This window comes from Pseudorca crassidens, chromosome 11 (genome assembly GCF_039906515.1).
Source record: "Pseudorca crassidens isolate mPseCra1 chromosome 11, mPseCra1.hap1, whole genome shotgun sequence".
Taxonomy (NCBI): domain Eukaryota; kingdom Metazoa; phylum Chordata; class Mammalia; order Artiodactyla; family Delphinidae; genus Pseudorca; species Pseudorca crassidens.
In genome coordinates, this window is record NC_090306.1 from 21,436,463 (window position 1) to 21,456,505 (window position 20,043).

Here is a 20,043-nt window from a genome sequence, read left to right on the forward strand (position 1 = left end):
TATAGTACATTTAATTTAGAATGTGTTACCATGGCAGCCTCACTCACAGGAACCCACTGATAAGTAGGCACGAAATTCTTTTGGTACTTTATTAGATACGTTGCTTTGCATGGGGTCTAGGGCAAGCCCACCATAAAATGTATAAAGTGAATTCTGCTTTAGAGTAAATAATGATGTAGAAAGGATTCAACACCCGAACTATGATAAAACATATCTCACGGAGAGGTGGAAATACTGAAACTTGAGAATATCTGCCCTAATCATGGTCTGCTTAATGACTTCAGGAAGTAACCGAAGAGGTAGGAGATGGGAAAGGTGGTACACTCCAGAGAAGTCAGGGTGGGTGGGGAAATTGTAAGTTATTAAGACTAAAACCTTGGAATAGATGCAACACAAACAAGAGAAAGTAAAAAAAAATTAATAAAGATAATAATTCCAGGAACTGTGCTGATAAAAAAGTTATATAACCTTGATGAGAGACAACGGGAAGAAAACATCTGAAGAAATAATGACTTCCAGATCAACTAGAATTGACCATAATCCAATATATCTAAACAGTCAATTTTGGGGAGTTTGGCTCCTGCAGATATACTTTCCTGAAAGATTGCCTGAAACCATGACTCATTGGTCCTGGAACTTATAGGTGAGACTCTAATGACATCAGGGCTTGAAATGGATGCCCGTCCTGCAATTTGTGATGTGGGCGATGCATATTCTCCAAGTGTTTCATGAAGTCTTACAAGTTGGCTTCATACCGACAAGGGGGAAGCTCTAAGCAGAGGGCTAGCAGCAACTCAAGAAAGCAGGCCCAAAAGCCACAGTAACCATAGCAACCACAGTGAAACAGTCAAGCTGGTTCTGTTAATTCAAAGGATAAATTCAGCATTCAGAGACCTCTGTGGTTTCATAAATTAAGCTGATGCTTGAACCCTAATATTTTCAAAATAATGGCGTTAGAAGGTAGAAAGGGATTCCTATATATTAATGAGGAAGTTATAGAACTTTGTGGTTCTATTAAAACAAAGTTTTATAATTTATGTTGTTCCTTGACATATATTATTATCTCATTGATTCTTTCAGTGCAACTGTGTGATGAACACGGTATTCTTATTTCCATTTTGTAGATCAATAAAATACGGTTTGGTGAATGTAGACAACTTGCCCAATATTATATAAGTAGTAAGTGGGTAGAGCTAGGATTTAAATCCAGATCCTCTGACTCTAAATCACTAAATTTATAAAAGAACCCCTTAAGCTCAAAATATCAGATGATTTACACAGACTTTTAAAAACCAGGGCTCTATAACGCTGAACAGTATGATTTTAATAAAGATAAACAGTATGCTTTTTATATGTGTATATAATCTCAACAGGTAGCATAACGATTTACCTCACAAAAGAGGTGGGCTTTGACTGGGGAAGCACCTCCATGAGCTTCAGAGTATAAGAGGAAACTCTAAGATTTTTGGGGGGAGCCACGGGTGATCGATAAACAGATCTATGTGACAGAGGAAGGAGTTTCCCCCAAGAAGGGGGTGGGGGAGACTAGAAATGAGAGGACAGAGAAGAGAAATGAAGTGAGGAACCAGAGAGATGAAGTAAGACCAGGGTTTGACGCAGGGTGATCAGCCAGTGAAACTTCCTAGGAGTGAGGCGATAGAAGGGTATTTTCGAAAGGAGATGTTTGCAGTGGTTAACAGCACAGACTCGGGAGCCAGTCTGCACGGGTTCCAATCCTAGCTCGATCTCTAACTAGCTATGTGAGTTTAGGTATATCTCAGATTCTTCTTTGTTAAGATGAGATAGGACACAAGTTCCTGCACAGGTTGTTTGTGAGGATTAACCAAGTTATTACACAGAAAGCACCAAGAATAGCACTTGGTGGAGGTATTATTTTCATTGTTGCTATTATTAGCGTGCAATTTGAAATTGTAATCTAACCACCTCCTCTATCCTCCCCCTCAACCATTCTCTAATAAAGTATATTAAACATATAAATTGATTTATGTAGCTAGGAGGATAGAAATTAAGGAAGAGGATCAGATTCCTACCTTAGTACTACAGAAGCTGCCAAGTGCCAAGACAGCCCATGAACTAATAAGAAAGCAAGACATTAGTGGCCAGCGAGACTATGAGAATGTAACCCCTCCTGGATTTTGGCAGAAGTCTTGGGGAGGGCAAGGATTCAAGTTGACCTCAACTAGACCTCTTAGGGCCAGGAGCACACAGTTGACATCTGGGTTACACAATGATGTAGATAAGTGAGAAACACGAATAGGGTAAGGCTGGTACATGAGACTGTCATAACCCATCTTAAAAGAAGGTTTTCTTATACAAAAATCATTGAATGCTATCCACACCAACAAATATTTGTTGAATGGCTATAAAGCAGCATAGATATAAAGAACAAGACATGATGCCCTACTTTAAAGAAGATGACATTTAACTGGAGAGACAGGATGTCATATAAATAACAACCAAACAAAGCTGCACCGGCAAAGTGCCAAGTGAGCATCAAAGAAACAAATGCTATGGGAGCTCAGATAAAGGACTGGTCCCGAAGGCCCCAACCAGACAGGGAAGACTTTGTGAATGAGGTAGAATTTGATTCGGACCATTCATTCATAGAGCCATTCACTCCTGAACATTTATTGAATCCCTAGGCTGGGCCAGCCATGGTGCCAGACACAAGGGATGTAAAGATGGAAAACATGTGGTCTCAACCTCTAAGGAATCATGGCCTGATGAACTCCTGCAGGATAGAGCAGAAGCGTACAGTACCTAGTGGACAATTCTGCCCAGTGGGACATAGGATCAGAAAAGGCTTCCAAAAGAAGTTCATGAGTTGAGTCCTTGAAGAGGAGAAAGTGACATGAGAAACGGCACAACACATCTACGGAACTACAAGAGCTTAGTATAGCTGGTGCACAAGAGAGAGGACGGGGGAGGGGAGAGATGGAATAAGAAAGGAAAGATGGAAAACTTGAAGAGATTAGATCACGAAGGATCTTATGGACTACGGTAGAGTTTGCCTTTACAGGGAAAGTGACTGATTTTAAGCAGGAGAATAACGTGTGTTTTGGAGAGATATCTTTAGAGGTAACATGATTTTTTTTTTTAGCGTTTAATTAGATGTGGCTTCTACTTGCCATGAAGAGGGAAAATGGATTCTGAATTTTCCAATTAGTTGTAAGCGTCGTTTCCTTCCTGACCAAGGCAAACCTAGAAATATCAGATTAGTGAGCGGCAGGGCTGGGAGGATGATGCCTGTTCCCTGGGAACACTTCCCAGCTCCGGGGATCACACAATGAGCGAGCTCTGCCTTTAAGTGGGGGGAGTCCAGACACAACTTGGCAGGAATTTCAAAGTGAAACACGTGCCTTCTAGAAGCAGTGGTCTGATCCTGCATGCAAGTGAGCACACCGCTCACTGGAGCAGAGCACTGAATAGATGAACGATGACTGTCAAGTCACCCCTCCTGAGGTGGATGAGCAAACGGAATGAAGAAAAGAAGACATGGTTCTTCTCTCCCCACACCAGTGAAAGCAGGGAGAGGCAGCAGGGTAACGAGCACTGAGAGATTTGAGGCAAAAGGGAAAGGTAGAGTTCTGAGCTTCTGAAAAAGTATCTGAGATGGGTGGGGAATGTTATGGGAACTTGTTTTAATGCCAAATACTGTGCGAGGAGTTTATATATATTACCTCATTTAATTAATGCACTTAATACTTTTTCTTCTACATTTAATTCTTTGATGAGTCAAAATGTTGTCCTGATTTGCTGAAAGTAAGCCTAAAATTTCCCTAAGCAAACCAGAATTTCTGGTATCATGTTAGAAATGATGGTGCTAAGGAATGTTCTGCTTCACCGAATAATCTGTGGAGCTCTGTAGTTACTACAGCAAATCAAATAAATATATAAGGAAAATGTGGTTGTTTTTGGGTGGGGGAACAGTCATGAGAAGCTTAATGAAAAAACATTACTTTCCCTGGGTTTCTATAACAAGTAAATAAGAAATACAAAATAACAAAATGTAACAAATGGTCATGATGGTAAGCAAGTACCTGAGTTTGTGTATTTCCTCCTTCAAGCAAGGCAATGCCAAGTAAAATGCCTTCCGAAAAAATTCTGTCATTTTTGGTGCTCACGATAACATCGATGACAAGTTCAGATGCACCTTCTTTATCCAGTAGACACTGAATATCTGACATGGATATCCCCATCTTATCTGAATCTTGTCCAGAAAAGCTTCCTGTGATTAGGAAAAACAAATAAATAAACCTTTGTCAGAAGGCAAAATTAATTCAAATGTTCAAATCCATTGTTTTATGAACCCAAAATTGTGCAAAGGTTTTTGGGCCTCTCACTGTTGTGGCCTCTCCCGTCGCGGAGCACAGGCTCGGGACGCGCAGGCTCAGCGGCCATGGCTCACGGGCCCAGCCGCTCCACGGCACGTGGGATCTTCCTGGACCGGGGCACGAACCTGCATCCCCTGCATCGGCAGGCGGACTCTCAACCACTGTGCCACCAGGAAAGCCCCTGTGCAAAGGTTTTTAATAGTGCTTTTAAAATTTATTTTTCCAGTTTTATTGAGATATAACATCGTATATCAATGATATATAACATTGTGTACGTTTAAGGTGTACAACGTAATGCTTTGATATATGATATATTGCAAAATGATCACGACAATAAGATTAATTAAATTCATCATCTCATAAAGTTAATTTATTTTCCTTGTGATGAAAACTTTTAGGATCTATTCTCTTGGCAACTTTCAAATATGCAGTACAGTATTGTTAGCTATAGTCATCGTGTTGTATATTACATCTCCTGGATGTATTTATTTTAGAGCTGGAAGTTTGTTCCTTTTGACCCCTTTCCCTTGATTCCCCTACTCCCCACTCCCTGCCTCGGGCAAGCACAAATCTGATGCCTGTGTCTGGGAGTTTGGTGTTTTTAGATTACATATGTAAGCGATAGCAAAGATAGCCTGTCTTTGGCTGACTTAGTTCACTTTAGCATAACGCCCTTGAGGTCCATCCTAGTTGGCGCAAACGGCAGGATCTTCTTATTTTTGCTGTGGCTGATAATAGTGCTCTTTAAATGATTTTTATATTTGTGCTATGTTAAGTAAAATATTAAGTAGCACTGCATGCAGACACGCTCTAAAACTCCAAAAATGAGGAAAAAATGATGTCTTGCCTCCTCCTTGTGCAGATTTGCAGTAGGCTCCAGAGAGGTGTCCGTTCATACAGACACCATAATCGCCTCTAAAGTACCGATTCAGGAGTATTTTTCTTAATGTAGTACCCTAATAAAAAGGATTAGAAAAGTGTAAGTTATTGTTTCTTTTTCTAGCAAAAGAAAAAATATCAATACATTAAAGTGCCACTTAAAATGCATTTTATCAATGATTTGAGACATGGAAAAAGTAACTTTATACTGCATAATATTTGCTGAGGCAAAAATTTGCAAATGTTTCCCAAGAAAATAACAATAGTTTTGCTTCTCCCAGAAATAAAGAATAAAATATAGTATTTTCAATGGACTATACTAGGAAAATCACAAACACTATACATTTTAAATTGTTTCAAAAGTGTTAGTAAGAATATTTATGGTGGCTAAAGAAAACACAGATTAATAAATACCCTAAGAATTGGAAAGAAAAAGCCTTAGTTAGAGGGGCTCAGTAAAAAGAGCTAGAAAAGTGCTGGGTATACAGCAGGTGCTCAAAAAATTAAGCTTGATCAGACAAAGAGAATTATATTTAAACTCCAAGTGCTGTATTCTGAAGACAGTGGGCAAAAGACAGTGTATCAAACATGTAATTCAAAAATTCCTAAATCTTCAATTTTGTATGGATTACAAGACATTTTTTAAATGATATATTTTGCAATATAGTTGCTTGCATGTACATAAGAAATATAGACAACTCTAAATCTTCCAGTTTACTGGTTATTATTTTAAGAGACAAGAGTAATTTTTAAAGTATTATTTAAAGACTGTATGTTTAAACTATTTAAATTAACACCACAACTGCCAAGGTAAGGACATTGTGGTCCAAGAGCTTATGTAACTGGCTGCAGATCGTGTGGCTAACAGGTGATAGAGTAAGACCTGAACTCAACTCTTGATGGCAAAACCCAGCCACTTCCCCGTGCTGCATTGCACGCTCCCTCCCCAGCATGCCTGCCTTTTATGCTGAGACAGGTGGCTTTCATTGCTCCTTCTCTCTCTCATGCTTTGGTTGTCCTTGTTTCTCCAGCCTTGTTTCACGTTTTGTCCTTAGCTCTTCTCCCCTCAGCTTCCTTCTCCCCATCAGCATCTGACCCTTGCTTGCACAATCACCTGTGCAGGTCTCACTGCCAAGTGTGTTTCCTTCAGCTTTGACCTCGTTTTCCTGAGCCTCTCATCCTGTTTCCACTTACATTTCCTTATCTACATCCGGAGATTCTGGTGGCACCGCAAACTCAACTTTTCCGAAGGGAATATTCCTTCTCTCTTAAACCGGTTTTCCTCTCAAACTGAAGAAATTCAATTTATTTCAAGGAGATCACATCGTTCTGGTCTTTTAGGCTCCAAACTTAAGGGATCATCTATTAGCCACCACCCCCAACTTGACAATGATTTGTGAAATCCTGCCTACTCTGCTTTTTCAACAGTTACTTCCAAAAGTGTCTTCACACATTATATTATAACCAAACTGAACTATGTGATGATTCCTCGACCACAGTTTTCTAAGTCTTTCTCTTTGTTCACATCATATTCTCTGTCTGAAAAGCTCTTCTTCTTCTTGTTTATGGACATGTCCTATCTTCCCTCCATTCTACCAATATTCATTAGGTACCAAGTGTGTTTTAGGAACTATCTTAAGTGAATAAGATATAACCCTCTCCTCAAAGAATTTGCAATACCATCGGTTCCATAATAGAGATGTATACTAAGCCCTATGGAAGCGCTTAAGGGGAAACAGCTGATTCGGAAGAGGCTTTACATGGCAAACCTCCCCTGCTAACCCAGACGATCATCCCAGCAAAGCTGTCTCGTGCACAGTGTGGAACAAATATGTATGTCCTAAACGTCACAGTGCCAAGAATTTCAACAGGCACCCAGAGCCTTATAGCAACTTTCACTTATTGACACTTAAATTTTTTAGAACACAGACATTTATTATTGTCCCCTATTTCATGTTTTCTTCCTCTAAGACTTTTTCATGTGGGGTGTTGTGAGCAAAGGTGATGATCAGTCTTGGAAGAGACAGTGAGGTGTTAAGAGCTTATTCTACCAGTGAAGAGAACTCAACTCGCCCCTGTCAAACCAAAGTGGGGCACTTAGAGAAGACGTAAGAAATGAAAATTTCTTTTTTTCTTTTAAAAGAAAGCCTTTTGAGTAAATTAATTTCATCTGGCCAAAGAAGCATCCTTCCAACAGGGGAGGAAAAACAAAATAAGACATTTCTTTGGAATCAAATGGGCTTTTACTGTGTATCTCATTACAGCAGAAGGAGATGCTACAAGAGACCTTTTTAGACCCATCAATTATAAGGCTGAGGTTGTATGTTGGGGAGAAAGACATGAGAACACATTGACTGAAGTACTTAATTTCTTTAAAGGGCACCTCAGTTTGCTGCACTAATCACGGTTCTCACCTCTACACATGAATGGATTGCTTCTCACTCTAACCTGGTAACATACAGTTGGCCCAGCTGTAATAAGTAAAACTGACAAACGTGAAAACACAGGACTGTTTTTCTTGAAATGGTACAAGTCAGTGTCACTGTCTGGAAGAGAACCTGTTGTGAGTGGAACCCCAGGTCCATGGGAATGAGCTCCCTTTTTATTCTCTGTAAGAGCCTTTTAACCACATTAATCCAAAAACTCAACCAAGAGATAGAAAAGCAATAGTTTAAAGGATAAATATTATAGAAAGCTACATTTTACCCTCTGTTTTTAAAAATGCTCTTTATACTACTAGAAGAATAAAGCTGTTCAAAACCAATCAGACAGTGGAAGTGTTTCATATCACATTAAAATGAGCACCATACTTGCCATCATTGCTAAATTCTTTTCAGGCAGATGAAATCACAGGTGCTTATCAGATTCATAAACATCTAAATCAAATGAGCAACACTCTTCTTATCTACTTCCGGCCTAGTTAGAAGCGTACATTTTCTAACTATGTGACATTCAGAATGCCACCGAAAGGAGATGGGGGCTCCCTAGATCTCTGTTCGCAACTCTGGAGCCACACTGCCAGCATTTCAATCCCCTCTATGCCACATACTAACTGGAATATCTTAAGTTACTTCACTACCCTGTGTCCAGTCCCATAATTGTCAAACGGAATGATCATAACACTTACTCTCAGAGGGCTTCAGTGATGATTAAATAGGGGGAAATATGTAAAGTACTTAAAACAGCACATAGTAAATGCTATATAAGTTGTGTATAATTGATGCTGTTGTTGCTAGTATTAATATTATTCAGATCACAGAACAGTTTACAGTTGACAAGGTGATTTTGTACATACTTTCTCACTTTATACCAAACCGTCCCACATACTAAGAAAATGGCAAAAATAATAAATGATAAACTACTTGAAAATCTTTAGTTATCCACTATTTTAACCAGTCCTTGGAATTATATACTTGTGAGCTAATGGACCTGGGGCTCACAATGGACCTTCCAACTTCAACTAGGTGGAAAAAATTCTACATTGGTCCAAACTCCATAGTTTTCAAAAAAGGCAAACTTTGGTGCTAAACATGAATGAAGAATGGGCAGAGATGGAGCAGGATTCTTTTCTGTTTGTCTTAATCGTCCTCATTTAAGATTGGAAAACTTTAGATATTGCCACATCACAAGTTTAGCAGAACTGATTCCTGTTGTCAAATACTGAGTTCTGCCTTGAGGCATGGGAGGCAAGTGTTACGTCCAAACCTGTCTTGGCCTTACAGTGGTGACAGCTCAGAGGCAAGTCATTTACACAAATTCCTTTAACTCAAATAAAAGTAATTGTAGAGCCATGGTCAGAAATTCTGGTGCCAGGGTTATAAATAATAGTCTCAGAGTTATAATTGCCATGGCAGAAATTTGGGAAAGAAATAAAAACATATTTTGAAAAGAATTCTACAACAATTGAGAAGTTCAACTTCTGTACTCGTTCTTCAATTCCAAAATGAATTCCTGACTGGGCTTCCCAAGAAGGTGTCTTTGTTAGATTAGGCCAAGTAGCAAGGAATGTCCTTCCCAGTCTTTTCAATATCAGAGTCAATTCCAGGCCACAAGACACAGCTTTTAGCCAATGTCTTCATGTGAACACATCCCAGATGTACTAAATGTAATGTAGCCAACATAACTAACAACCACCTTCTGAAATTACAATAAAACATCTCCATTAAAAGAGAAGTCACACTGACAGTTTGTGAAAATCTGAGATGATGGGTTTTTCCTGGCCATTTCCTGTTGCATCAACTCCAATGGATCAAAAATTAAGAAGCTCAGGACTTCCCTGGTGGTGCAGTGGTTAAGAATCTGCCTGCCAATGCAGGGGACACAGGTTCGAGCCCTGGAATGGGAATATCCCACATGCCACGGAGCAACTAAGCCCATGTGCCATAACTACTGAGCCTGCTCTCTAGAGCCTGCGAGCCACAACTACTAAGCCCACGTGCCACAACTACTGAAGCCCACATGCCTAGAGCCTGTGTTCCGCAACAAGAAAAGCTACTGCTCGCCACAACTAGAGAAAGCCCGCACACAGCAACGAAGACCCAATGCAGCGAAAAATAAATAAATAAATAAATAAATTAACAGAAAATTAAGAAGTCAGAAATGATTGCCTTTCATGGATAGAAAGGATAACAAAAATGTATTAGTCTTAGAAAGGACTAAAGGTTTTCTTTGATTTTCAAAAAAGCACAGCCCTGTTTGCCTTAACAGGAGTTAATAGCATTAGGAGTGAAGAGTTCAAGGACGTGATGTTTGAGGTACTGATTCCACCTCTGTTCCTGTTCCCTTGGAAGTATCATACACTAAAGTAATATTTTTTCCACAGTGTGCAATATCATCAAGACATCATCAAAATGTGTCACCACAACCAGAATCTTGGAAAACTAAGCCCTCAACTAGAAATTCAAAAGGTAATGAAAATTGCAAACTGAAGATGCTTAATTTAGGGTTTTCCCTCCAAGACTAACAATTAGCTGCTAATCAGCTTGGATAAGATCTGTAAGGAGGTGATCGTATGTATCTGTAGTCTCCACACAATCTTATTTTAACATTAAACTTGATATTAGTCTAACTGGCGTTCCCCTAACCTTTTCATTAATGATAGCCTGTCTGATTAGATATTTTTCCTCATTTGAATTCCCAGGGGTTAAAAAGGTATATATCTAATTTCAAATAAATTATTGCAACAGCTGTATCCTAGTGGAATTACATTAGATCCGTCATTATAATCAACTCCATCTTTAAGGAACTCCTTTGAGGAAATGTGGCCAATCTCCTATAATCCAACTGGCTAATGGTTTGTATTTCTTGGTCACTGACTCCAAGGAATGTAAGCCAATTCTTTCCCCTGATGATTTTCCCCACTTTCTTAAGATAAGAAACATAAACTTCAATAGGAGTAGTTATTATATACATTCACAAGATGCTCTTCATCAATCCAATGACACAATCATGATAATTTTGAAAAACATACAGATGTTTCAATAATTCTGAAAAGAATTCTGAAATTCTTTTTTTGTAAAGGAGGTTACAAAAAAAAAAGAATGTGGAAAAAATTTAAACCAATTATTCATACGTCACAATGGCAATCTACTGCCATCTCCTTTCTTCCCTTTTTCTAATTCACTGTAAAGACGTTATATTTCTACCATGTGTCAGGAACTAGGAAACGGGGTGCAAAAAGCAAGCATATGCTAAAAGAATTTTCAAATATGTAGAGGACATATGGCACTGTTTTTCAACATAAATAATCCTCACTAGACCATTTGATTCCATTTGTGAAATTTAAACATTTACACAGTAAATGATGATATTTAAAACATTTGATGATGATACTGGAGATAAGAGCGACTTAAAGTCATCATTCTGGGTTTATCAAATATCCCAGCCTCTAGACAAACAAGGTTGCTGAGAAGGCTTTTCTTAGAGGATGCGTTTGTGCCCTCTAACTAGTGAGAAATAAAGGAAACTATTTATCTTCTCTAGGGTTTAATAAAAGCCTCTCGGTACTGGGTTTCCAGGAAGCATACGGACTGACATGAAACTCAACAAAATCATACACCTCACCCATTTTAACACAGGGTCTGCTTAAATTCAGAGGTTGAGAACTTATGCAACCCTTCACCCACAGTACTGGAGAATGGATCTTTCTGCTTGTAAATGGATCTTTCTGAGTAAGCAGTCTTCGTCTCATCTCCAGAACATAAAGTCGAGAGAAGAGTAACTAATCAGACAATAAGCAGATGAGCCTTAGACACCATTTCCCTATTGAAGCAAAACTCCTTGACTCACACATCATAAATCACTACCTCGTAAAATTATACTCAAATGGCAGTGCACACAACCACTAAAGTTAAGCCCATAATCCGCTGGTTCACAGTATAGAAACTACTTGTTACTGAGAAATATGGAATCAATATGCTGCCAATGCAAGCACGCACACTCACACCAAAGGCCAGGAAAAATGGAATTTCAAATGGTTAATTTCAAAGCTTCTGCAAAGGCTTTGTGTACCTGAAGGATGATACGGAGAGGTATAGAGCAAATAAGATTCAGCTTATGGGAGGTCTCAGAGAACATAAGGGGACAAAGCAAGAAGGGGAGGAGATGGAAATAAATGAGAGAATTGACCTTGATCTGAATAATAATGTGAAGTACAATTGGAGAGTTTCCCTCCTGGACAACAGGAAGAGTGATATCTGTTTTAGATCCTCAAGTGCTGTGATTCCTCTTGTATTTTCACAATCATTTGGTAAAGACTGATACATAGGTACAACTTTGCAAGATGGAGTAACAGTGGCAAGGAACAATATATCAAGTATTGAAATTCAACCTGTATCTCACACAATCCACAAAAATCAATTCCAGGTAGGTTCAAGATTTAAATGTGAAGGACAAAAGTGTAACACTTTCAGAGGTCTGTGGAGGACAGTATATTTATGATACAGGGGTAGGGGAGGATTCTTTAAACAATAAATTAAAACTGCAAACTATAAAAGACTACAGTAAAATTGAGAGCTTCCATTAATTAAAACACATCATTAAAACCACAAACTGGGAAAAGATATTATATATGTGTGTGTGTGTGTGTGTGTGTGTGTATAGTGTTTAAGGAATTCCTGCACACTAGAAAAAAAGCATACATCATCCAAAAGAAAACGAGCAAAAGGCTCAAGCGGGCACGTCATGGAAGAGAAAAGCCAAGTAGCCAATAAACGTAAGAAAATAGATAATCAACCTCACAAGTAATTAGAGAAATGAAAACTTAAACTGCAGTAAGAGATTTCTCACCTACACAACCGGAAAAAATTTTAAATTCTTTCAACATCAAGCTTTTACAAAGATGTGAGCAAACGGAACACTGATAGCTGGGCAAATTGGTACAGCTACTTTGAAAAACAATTTGACATTCTTAGTAAAGCTAAAGATGTACAAACAAACAACAACAAAAAACAAGACAAAAACAAAACAAAACCAAAAGAAAAAAAGACAGAGAGGTAAGACCAGCACACTCCAGCCCTATATTTACCTCCCTGTTTCTATATTCACCTTCCTGTTTCAGTGTAGTTCATGAGCTCCAAGCTGGGAATCTACCACCTACAACCAAGAGGGTCTTGGCCCATGGGGCAGTGAGAGGAGCACAGGACTTGTAAGAGTTATCAAGAGAACAGCATGGTAGAATACCCACCCCCTTACAGAAAGAGAGAGACAGAAACCTAATCCCTTTGCCCAAAAATACTAGAAAGAAATTATCCTTGAAAGGGAAGGAGAAAACTAGCACTTGCATTACTTATCAATCAATGCCAATATTTTGACAAAGGAAGTATGAAGTCAAATTTTAATAAGTTCAGAATATATTTAGAATTTCCTCAGATAGAAGTATCTACAGAGTCAATGGAATGAAGAGGAGCTCTGCATAGCACAACTTCAAGGGAAGCTCTTGAGAATTAAATGAGATGATATCTATCTGCACACAGTTTAACACACAATCATGTGATTTACGAAAGGGCTCAGCATTGGAAAGCTGTGCACTTAGTGAAAATGATAATGTTTTAGAGACCACGCACAGCAACGAAGACCCAATGCAGCCAAAAATAAAATAAATAAAAATTTAAAATAAATAAAAAATTAAAAAAAAAAGCGGCTTGCTCCTTCAAAAAACAAAATGGATTCACAGTGCAAAATGTTGGCAAGGATTATGGAGCAATGGAAATTTTCATACACTGTTGATGAGTGTAAATTGGCGACACCATTTAAAAAAAATTGGTTTGATCTGAGTTCTACCACAGGCTTTGTGATCTCAAGAATTTTATTTAGCTGCCCTCAGACTCAGTTTCCCCATCTTTGTGTAATAATATCCACACTGCAGGACTATTTTAAGAAAAAGAAATTGTTTATGGAAAGCTTTATGTTCTTAGCCCATAATAAGTACTAAATAAACAGCTATTGTAATATTTTGTTTAATGTTTTAAAAAATAAGCTTCATTTGAGAAAGACTTGCGCAATTGGCATATATAGGATATGACAATGCCCAGTGCCATGAAGACACCCACAGCTTTAAGTTCTGACATAAATATCGAGTTCCAACTTCCTATAAATTTTTAAGAGAAGGCAAATGAAAAACAGCATTCATTTCGTAGAAGATCACTTTGAAGCCTACTTGAGCAGTATGCTATGGTTTCATAAAAATAACACATACACATGCATAAGTTTCAAGCATCCCTAGTGCGTGTACAAAGCAGAACTCTTCAGAAGCCAATTTAAATCAACTTTTCTTAAAGTAGTGTTAAGTGGGAAGACCAAAGGTCCAATGTTCTCTTAGAAAAGAGCAATATTTCTTCCTAATATTTGTTTTTAACATAAGAAATGTAAGAAAAAGTATTAAAAACATTTATAAAATTATCACACAATGTCCATTAGGAAATATTGTGCTTCCTAACTAGGCTCCCCATATGCACTTGGTGCCTCCCCCAATTCATTCTCTGTCATTCAGAGGGTTGTGAAACAACAGAGAACTATAACAGAGAACTGAGAACTGAAACAACAGAGAACTGAATATATATGAATACATAAAATGCTTACAGATCAATGAGAAAAAAATCTGGTAGAAAAGCAGACAAGAGAACTGAACTGGCATTTCTTATAAGAAACATATATGGCCAATAAACATGAAAACATGCTTACCTTTTATTAGTAATTAGGGAGTATTAATTAAGATTATGCTGAAAAAGAATATATATATAACTGAATCACTGTGCTATACACCTGAAACTAACACAACATTTTAAATCAACTATAATTAAAAAAAGAAAGACTACCATAAGCCACCATCTTACACGCACTAGACTGGCAAAAATTAAGAAGTCTGACAAAATGAAGTGCTGGAGAGGATGTGGACCAATTGTAGGAATGAAAATTGGTATAACCACTTTAGAAAACATGTTCTCACCCAGCAATTACATTCCCAAGGAAACATGTGCTCCAGGAGACACATAGTGCCACATCCTAGACATTTCTATTAGCATTGACAGCAAAACAAACAGGCAACAAATAAACCAAAACACTGGAATCAATCCAAATATCCACTGACAGGAAAAACGGATCAGTAAATTGTAGTATATTCCCAGAGGGCAATAATATCTTTGGTAAATAGAAAAAAAACTTGAGCCTCAGCAACACACAACAACCTTGATGACTCTCAGAAACATGATCTTGAGAGAAAAGGAGAAGTCCCAGAAGATACGTAGTGTGGTATTAAAACTGAGATGTCCTAGTTGCCTCTGCCTCTGGAAGGGGAGGCCAAAACACATAGGTAGATACAAGCTATTCTTCAGTTGGCTGAGGGATTCATGGGTCTCCATTATATTGGTATGCTTCATAATTTTAAATGATGTTGTATATATTATTTCATATAAATTCAATATTATATTTAAGCATCATGATGGTTGCTTCCTGCATATCATGTTCTGTGGCTTTTGAATACTGACCCAAACCCATAGCGTGGTTTAGGTAAGGACTCATGATCCAACATCTACAAATCTTGAACCATTGTCATCCTTGTTCTCTGAATCAATCTATATCTTCCTCCTGCCACACAGGCCTTTCAGTGTCTCCTCATGTCTCCTCTTCCTCAAGGCATTAGCAGATGAGGTTTCCTTTTGCCAGCCATGCTTTCTGTGTACCCCCATCCCCAAGTACTCCCAGCTTTGCTTAGTTAACTCCTACTCAACCTTTAGGTCTGAGCTCAACCATATCAGAGTCATTCTCTCTAACCTTACTAAGCTAGTTCTCATTCAGTCCTCTCATAATATCCTGCACTTCATTCACCAAGTATTTTAGTTTTATAGCTATTTATATCAGTGTTTGAATGATTTCTATCTCCTTCTACTAGATTATAAGCACCACAAGCACAGGGACTGTGCTTTTTTTCCCCTTTTTGGCTGCCCAGCAAACAACTCCAACACCTAGTGCAAAACCTGGCACATTAAGTACTTCATAAATACTTTTGAATGAATGTCTAAACCAATGGTTCTGAATGAGAGATCACTATCTACCAAAAGAGATTTGTACTGAGTGCCACCTATTTAAGGACTGCAATATATGATATCTATCATGTCTTACAACTTGGGTAGATATTTGAGATATATTTAATGTTACTTGCATATTAAATGTTTTTAGTGTACAAACTCATTAACTATAGTTTTATGGCTGAAAGAAGGAAGTTATGTTGGAATCCAACAAGCAAAATGTTAGAATACCAAAAAGAAAAAGTAAACAATTCTAACGTTCAGTCTGAAAAATTGGAAGGTAAAATATTAATCAATGATTGTGATATGGCCTAATGCAAGAGAATACGCTAATATGCCGAAAGTGTAGTCTAAGTTCTTCCCTGTCACCATATGTCTAATGAAATAGGATGTTCATACTTTACTGAAAAACACAGAAACCACCTTGATGCTGTACATCACTGCAAGGATCTGACTGAGCAACGTAATTCTTAATATTATGTAAATGTATCACTTGAAAAGATACCAAGTTACTATTTTCTTTAACAAATATTATGTTTGGGTGTGCCATAATTTATAACAAAAGATAAAATTAAAAATAATTCTATTTTATCTCATTTTCCCCTCATCAAATGAAAATCCTGTTTTTCTTTAGTGTTTTCTTTAGTGACAATAAAAAATTATGTAGGTCTAACGTTGAGGATTTCTTGCATCAAATTGTCATGAGATGATATATTTTGCCTACTGTTATATAAGCAAGTATCTTCTTACACCTCCCAACTGTGTTCTATATGTTAACCATAACTTTCAAAGAATTCCACAATGAAAAACTGTGAGACAATGATTTAGAACTAGTAGAATCTAGGAATTCCATAAATGTTCGACAACATTTCAAAGCACCAATACAATTATTACCCAAAGAAAACAAGATCTCAATCCAAACCAACCTAAAGATGCCTGAGTTGATTAAAAGACGAAGTGTCAAATGCCTACCTTAGGAAGAGGCTTTTGCAGAAAGTCTTTGACTAGGCTTATCACAGTCTCGTGAACACTATTTTGAAAGTCATTTTGATTCCCTCTGGCACGCATCATGGCAGATATTTCACTACTTCACACATCCTCAACTGTAACTGGAATCCAGGGCACTAAGAAAGTAACACTTTATGTCTAATAATATGCAAAGCACGTTTGCTGGTATGGAAGTAGAGCTGCTTGGTAGTGCTGGGGTGAGAGGTATCTGCATTATAAACATTTTCACAGGCCTGTGAATCACCTGTCTAGTTAGCTTTGGAAAGGAACAAAACAACATTCTCAGACTGAAAAGAAAACACAATCTTGAAAAAATCTGATTTGAGGGAAGCAAGCTACTTTCAATTAGTAAATTAAAGAATACAGGAAAAAGAAGAATTTCAGTGAATTATAGGTTGCTAATTTCATACTCCCACACTGGGTAATAATAAGTTGATGACTCTCCCTCTTTTTTATACTCTTCTTTATCTGTGTGTGTGTGTGTGTGTGCGTGAGTGTGTGTAATATGTCACTTTTATACTTCTGGATATTAATATGTGTAAAAAGGTATTTATCAAATCTTTGAGGTATGAAAAGTCTTGTTTTCTCCTGTAGCATAGATGATTGGGTCCCCTCCCCCCCAAAATGTGCACTAGCACATCTCCTATTACATTTCAATGATTCTAACAAAATTCTAAAATTTTCCCCAAATTTTAACATTCCTGAATCACAGGTCACTCTAAAATTAATGGTTTATCATAGCTCAACTGGCAACATTCTTTTCTTTTTTTCCAGTGATACAATTGATGGCGTATTAGAACTGATGAGATGTATATCACATTGAATGAAAAAATAAGAATATCGGGGCTTCCCTGGTGGCGCAGTGGTTGGGAGTCCGCCTGCCGATGCAGGGGTACACGGGTTCGTGCCCCGGTCAGGGAAGATCCCACATGCCGCGGAGCGGCTGGGCTCGTGAGCCGTGGCCGCTGAGCCTGTGCGTCCGGAGCCTGTGCTCCGCAACGGGAGAGGCCACAGCAGTGACAGGCCCGCGTACCGCAAAAAAAAAAAAAAAGAAAAAAAGAATATCTTTTAATCTGGCATTGGAACTCAACAAAGCTTCACAGTATCTGGTACTTCTATCACACCCATTTTTCACATAAAGCAAGATGAAATCATACCAGAGATTTAAATAAACTATTTGTCTTTAGTGTTTTCCCTTTTTTACTGCGACATGTTGTGTATAATACTTCAGTTCACCACTGTCTTACATTTTGATGTCACATGCTCTGAACTGGGCCTACATTAAAATCAGTAAACAAAATGACAATATTGACAGAGACAAGAGGTATATTGTACTTACAAATGAAGAGCCATGGAAAAGTAAATAAATAAGAGAGATGCATTTAACTAATTTATGAAGCATAGACAATATGAAATTGCTGTCCTTTAAAATATTCACCCTTAGATACCACTTTACCCCCACTAGGATGGCTAAAATAAAAAAAGACAGACAATAACGACACTGTTAATGTGGAAAAATTGGGACTCTCATACATTGATGACCATAATAAAATGGTGCTATCATTCTGGAAAACTGTTTTGCAGTTCCTAAAAATTAAACATAGAGTTTGCATATGACCCCTTTTGCGTAGGGATATGCAAAAGAAAAATAAAAACATACGTCCATACAAACACTTGTACGTGAATGTTAATCACAGCATTATTCATAATAGCTAAAAAGTAGGGACAACCCAAATGTCCATCAATGATAAATGGGTAGACAAAATGTGATCTATCCATATGATGGCATATTATTTGGCAATAAAGAGGGAATGAAGTACTGATACAAGTTACAACATGGATGAGTCTTGAAAACGTTATGCTAAGTGAAAGAAGGCAGTTATATAAGACCACATATATTATGATTGCATTTATATGAAACATCTAGAAGAGGTAAATCCATTGAGACAGAAAGTAGATTAGTGGTTGACAGGAGGTGGGGGAGGGAATGGAGAGTGACTGCTAATGGGCATGAGGCTTCTTTTGCGGGTAATGAAAATGTTCTAAAATTAGACAGTGGGTGTTGTTTGCAAATCTGTGAATATGCTAAAAACCACGGAACTGTATACTTCAGCCCGGTGAATTTTAGGATGTGTGACTATTTCAATAAAGCTGTTAAAAAAATAAAATATATCCATTAGATTACAGAAATTCACTCTTTAAATGATTTTAAAATCCACATCTTAAAGAAAATAACGTCGGTTCTGTCCAACTTTTTGCTAAGCTGCTGAGCCATTACTGCTATTTGCCACAAAGCTCTCGCATTTAAGTGCATCTGTACGACAGATGTATTATAATGGCTCATGTTTTGAATGTTACATCTGTTAGTAAAATGTAGAGCGGCTCAAACTGCTAATTAAATATAAAACTGTATGTGTCAATTAGGAGCCAATTTCTTTTCAAAACTATCTAATGTTTAAGGCACAATAAATTGAACTAGTAACTAAGACTGTTTGTGTCTTGACCTGTGTGGGAAGGCAGTCCAGTGCACTGAATACAGGCTGGACAGTTTCCATGGATACCTCACACTACTTGAGGTGGAGAAACTAAAATTTAAAAACAACCTCAAGAAAATTATGCTTCACAAAATCTATTAGTTTAAAGAAATACTAATTTTCCTGAAGAAAGATGCTAGAATTTGTTTTGTTGATAAGTGGATAAGGTTTTGGGGGGGGTGAGGGGGGGCAAGGTTTTTAAAAGGATAGTTTTTAAGTTGCATTAGAATTCATAGTAGTGGGAGAGCCATATTCAAAAGGCATCTATCATCAAAAGGTTTACAGCAAACCTCTAGAGTTTTAAAGATATTTAGCTTTTACAGAAACCAAATATATCGAATTATTCCAGCTGAGTTCAGTTAATCTGGCCACTGCGTACTAATATGCTGATCTTTCCAAATAAATGTACACTGTGATTACAACCAGGTTATTACCCCACCCACCATCCTTTTGTTCCTTCCCATGGAATATGACTACACACTTTCCAGATGTAGCATGAAAGCCACAGTGTTATTCAACAACCACTGCAGAATTAAACAAAACAAAGCACGAGAAGAACACATGTAGCTTTCATAAGAAAAGGAGACATTCCCCACTCCACTGTGCTGAGAAGACCTGACCATACACCTCTTTGTTCACACCTTTAAAGGTTAGAGAAGAAGAATCAGAAAGTCATAGCATCAGCTTTTTCCATGTCCCCAAATCACTTTCCCTATTAGGCAACCAAGTCAGGATTCATTCCCA

General features: G+C 37.8%; 1 protein-coding gene across 4 annotated transcripts in view; it reads right to left on the reverse strand.

Annotated features, from left to right (window-relative positions):
• ITPR2 (inositol 1,4,5-trisphosphate receptor type 2) overlaps window positions 1–20,043 on the reverse strand; it is a 533,444-nt gene that overhangs the window by 167,943 nt on the left and 345,458 nt on the right. For all 4 annotated transcript variants that reach the window (XM_067695972.1, XM_067695968.1, XM_067695971.1 and 1 more), the window contains 2 exons: window positions 5,203–5,311; window positions 4,062–4,249 (listed from right to left, as the gene is read on the reverse strand). In XM_067695972.1, the coding sequence (XP_067552073.1) occupies window positions 4,062–4,249; window positions 5,203–5,311 (297 nt within the window). The remainder of the gene's footprint in view (window positions 1–4,061; window positions 4,250–5,202; window positions 5,312–20,043) is intronic.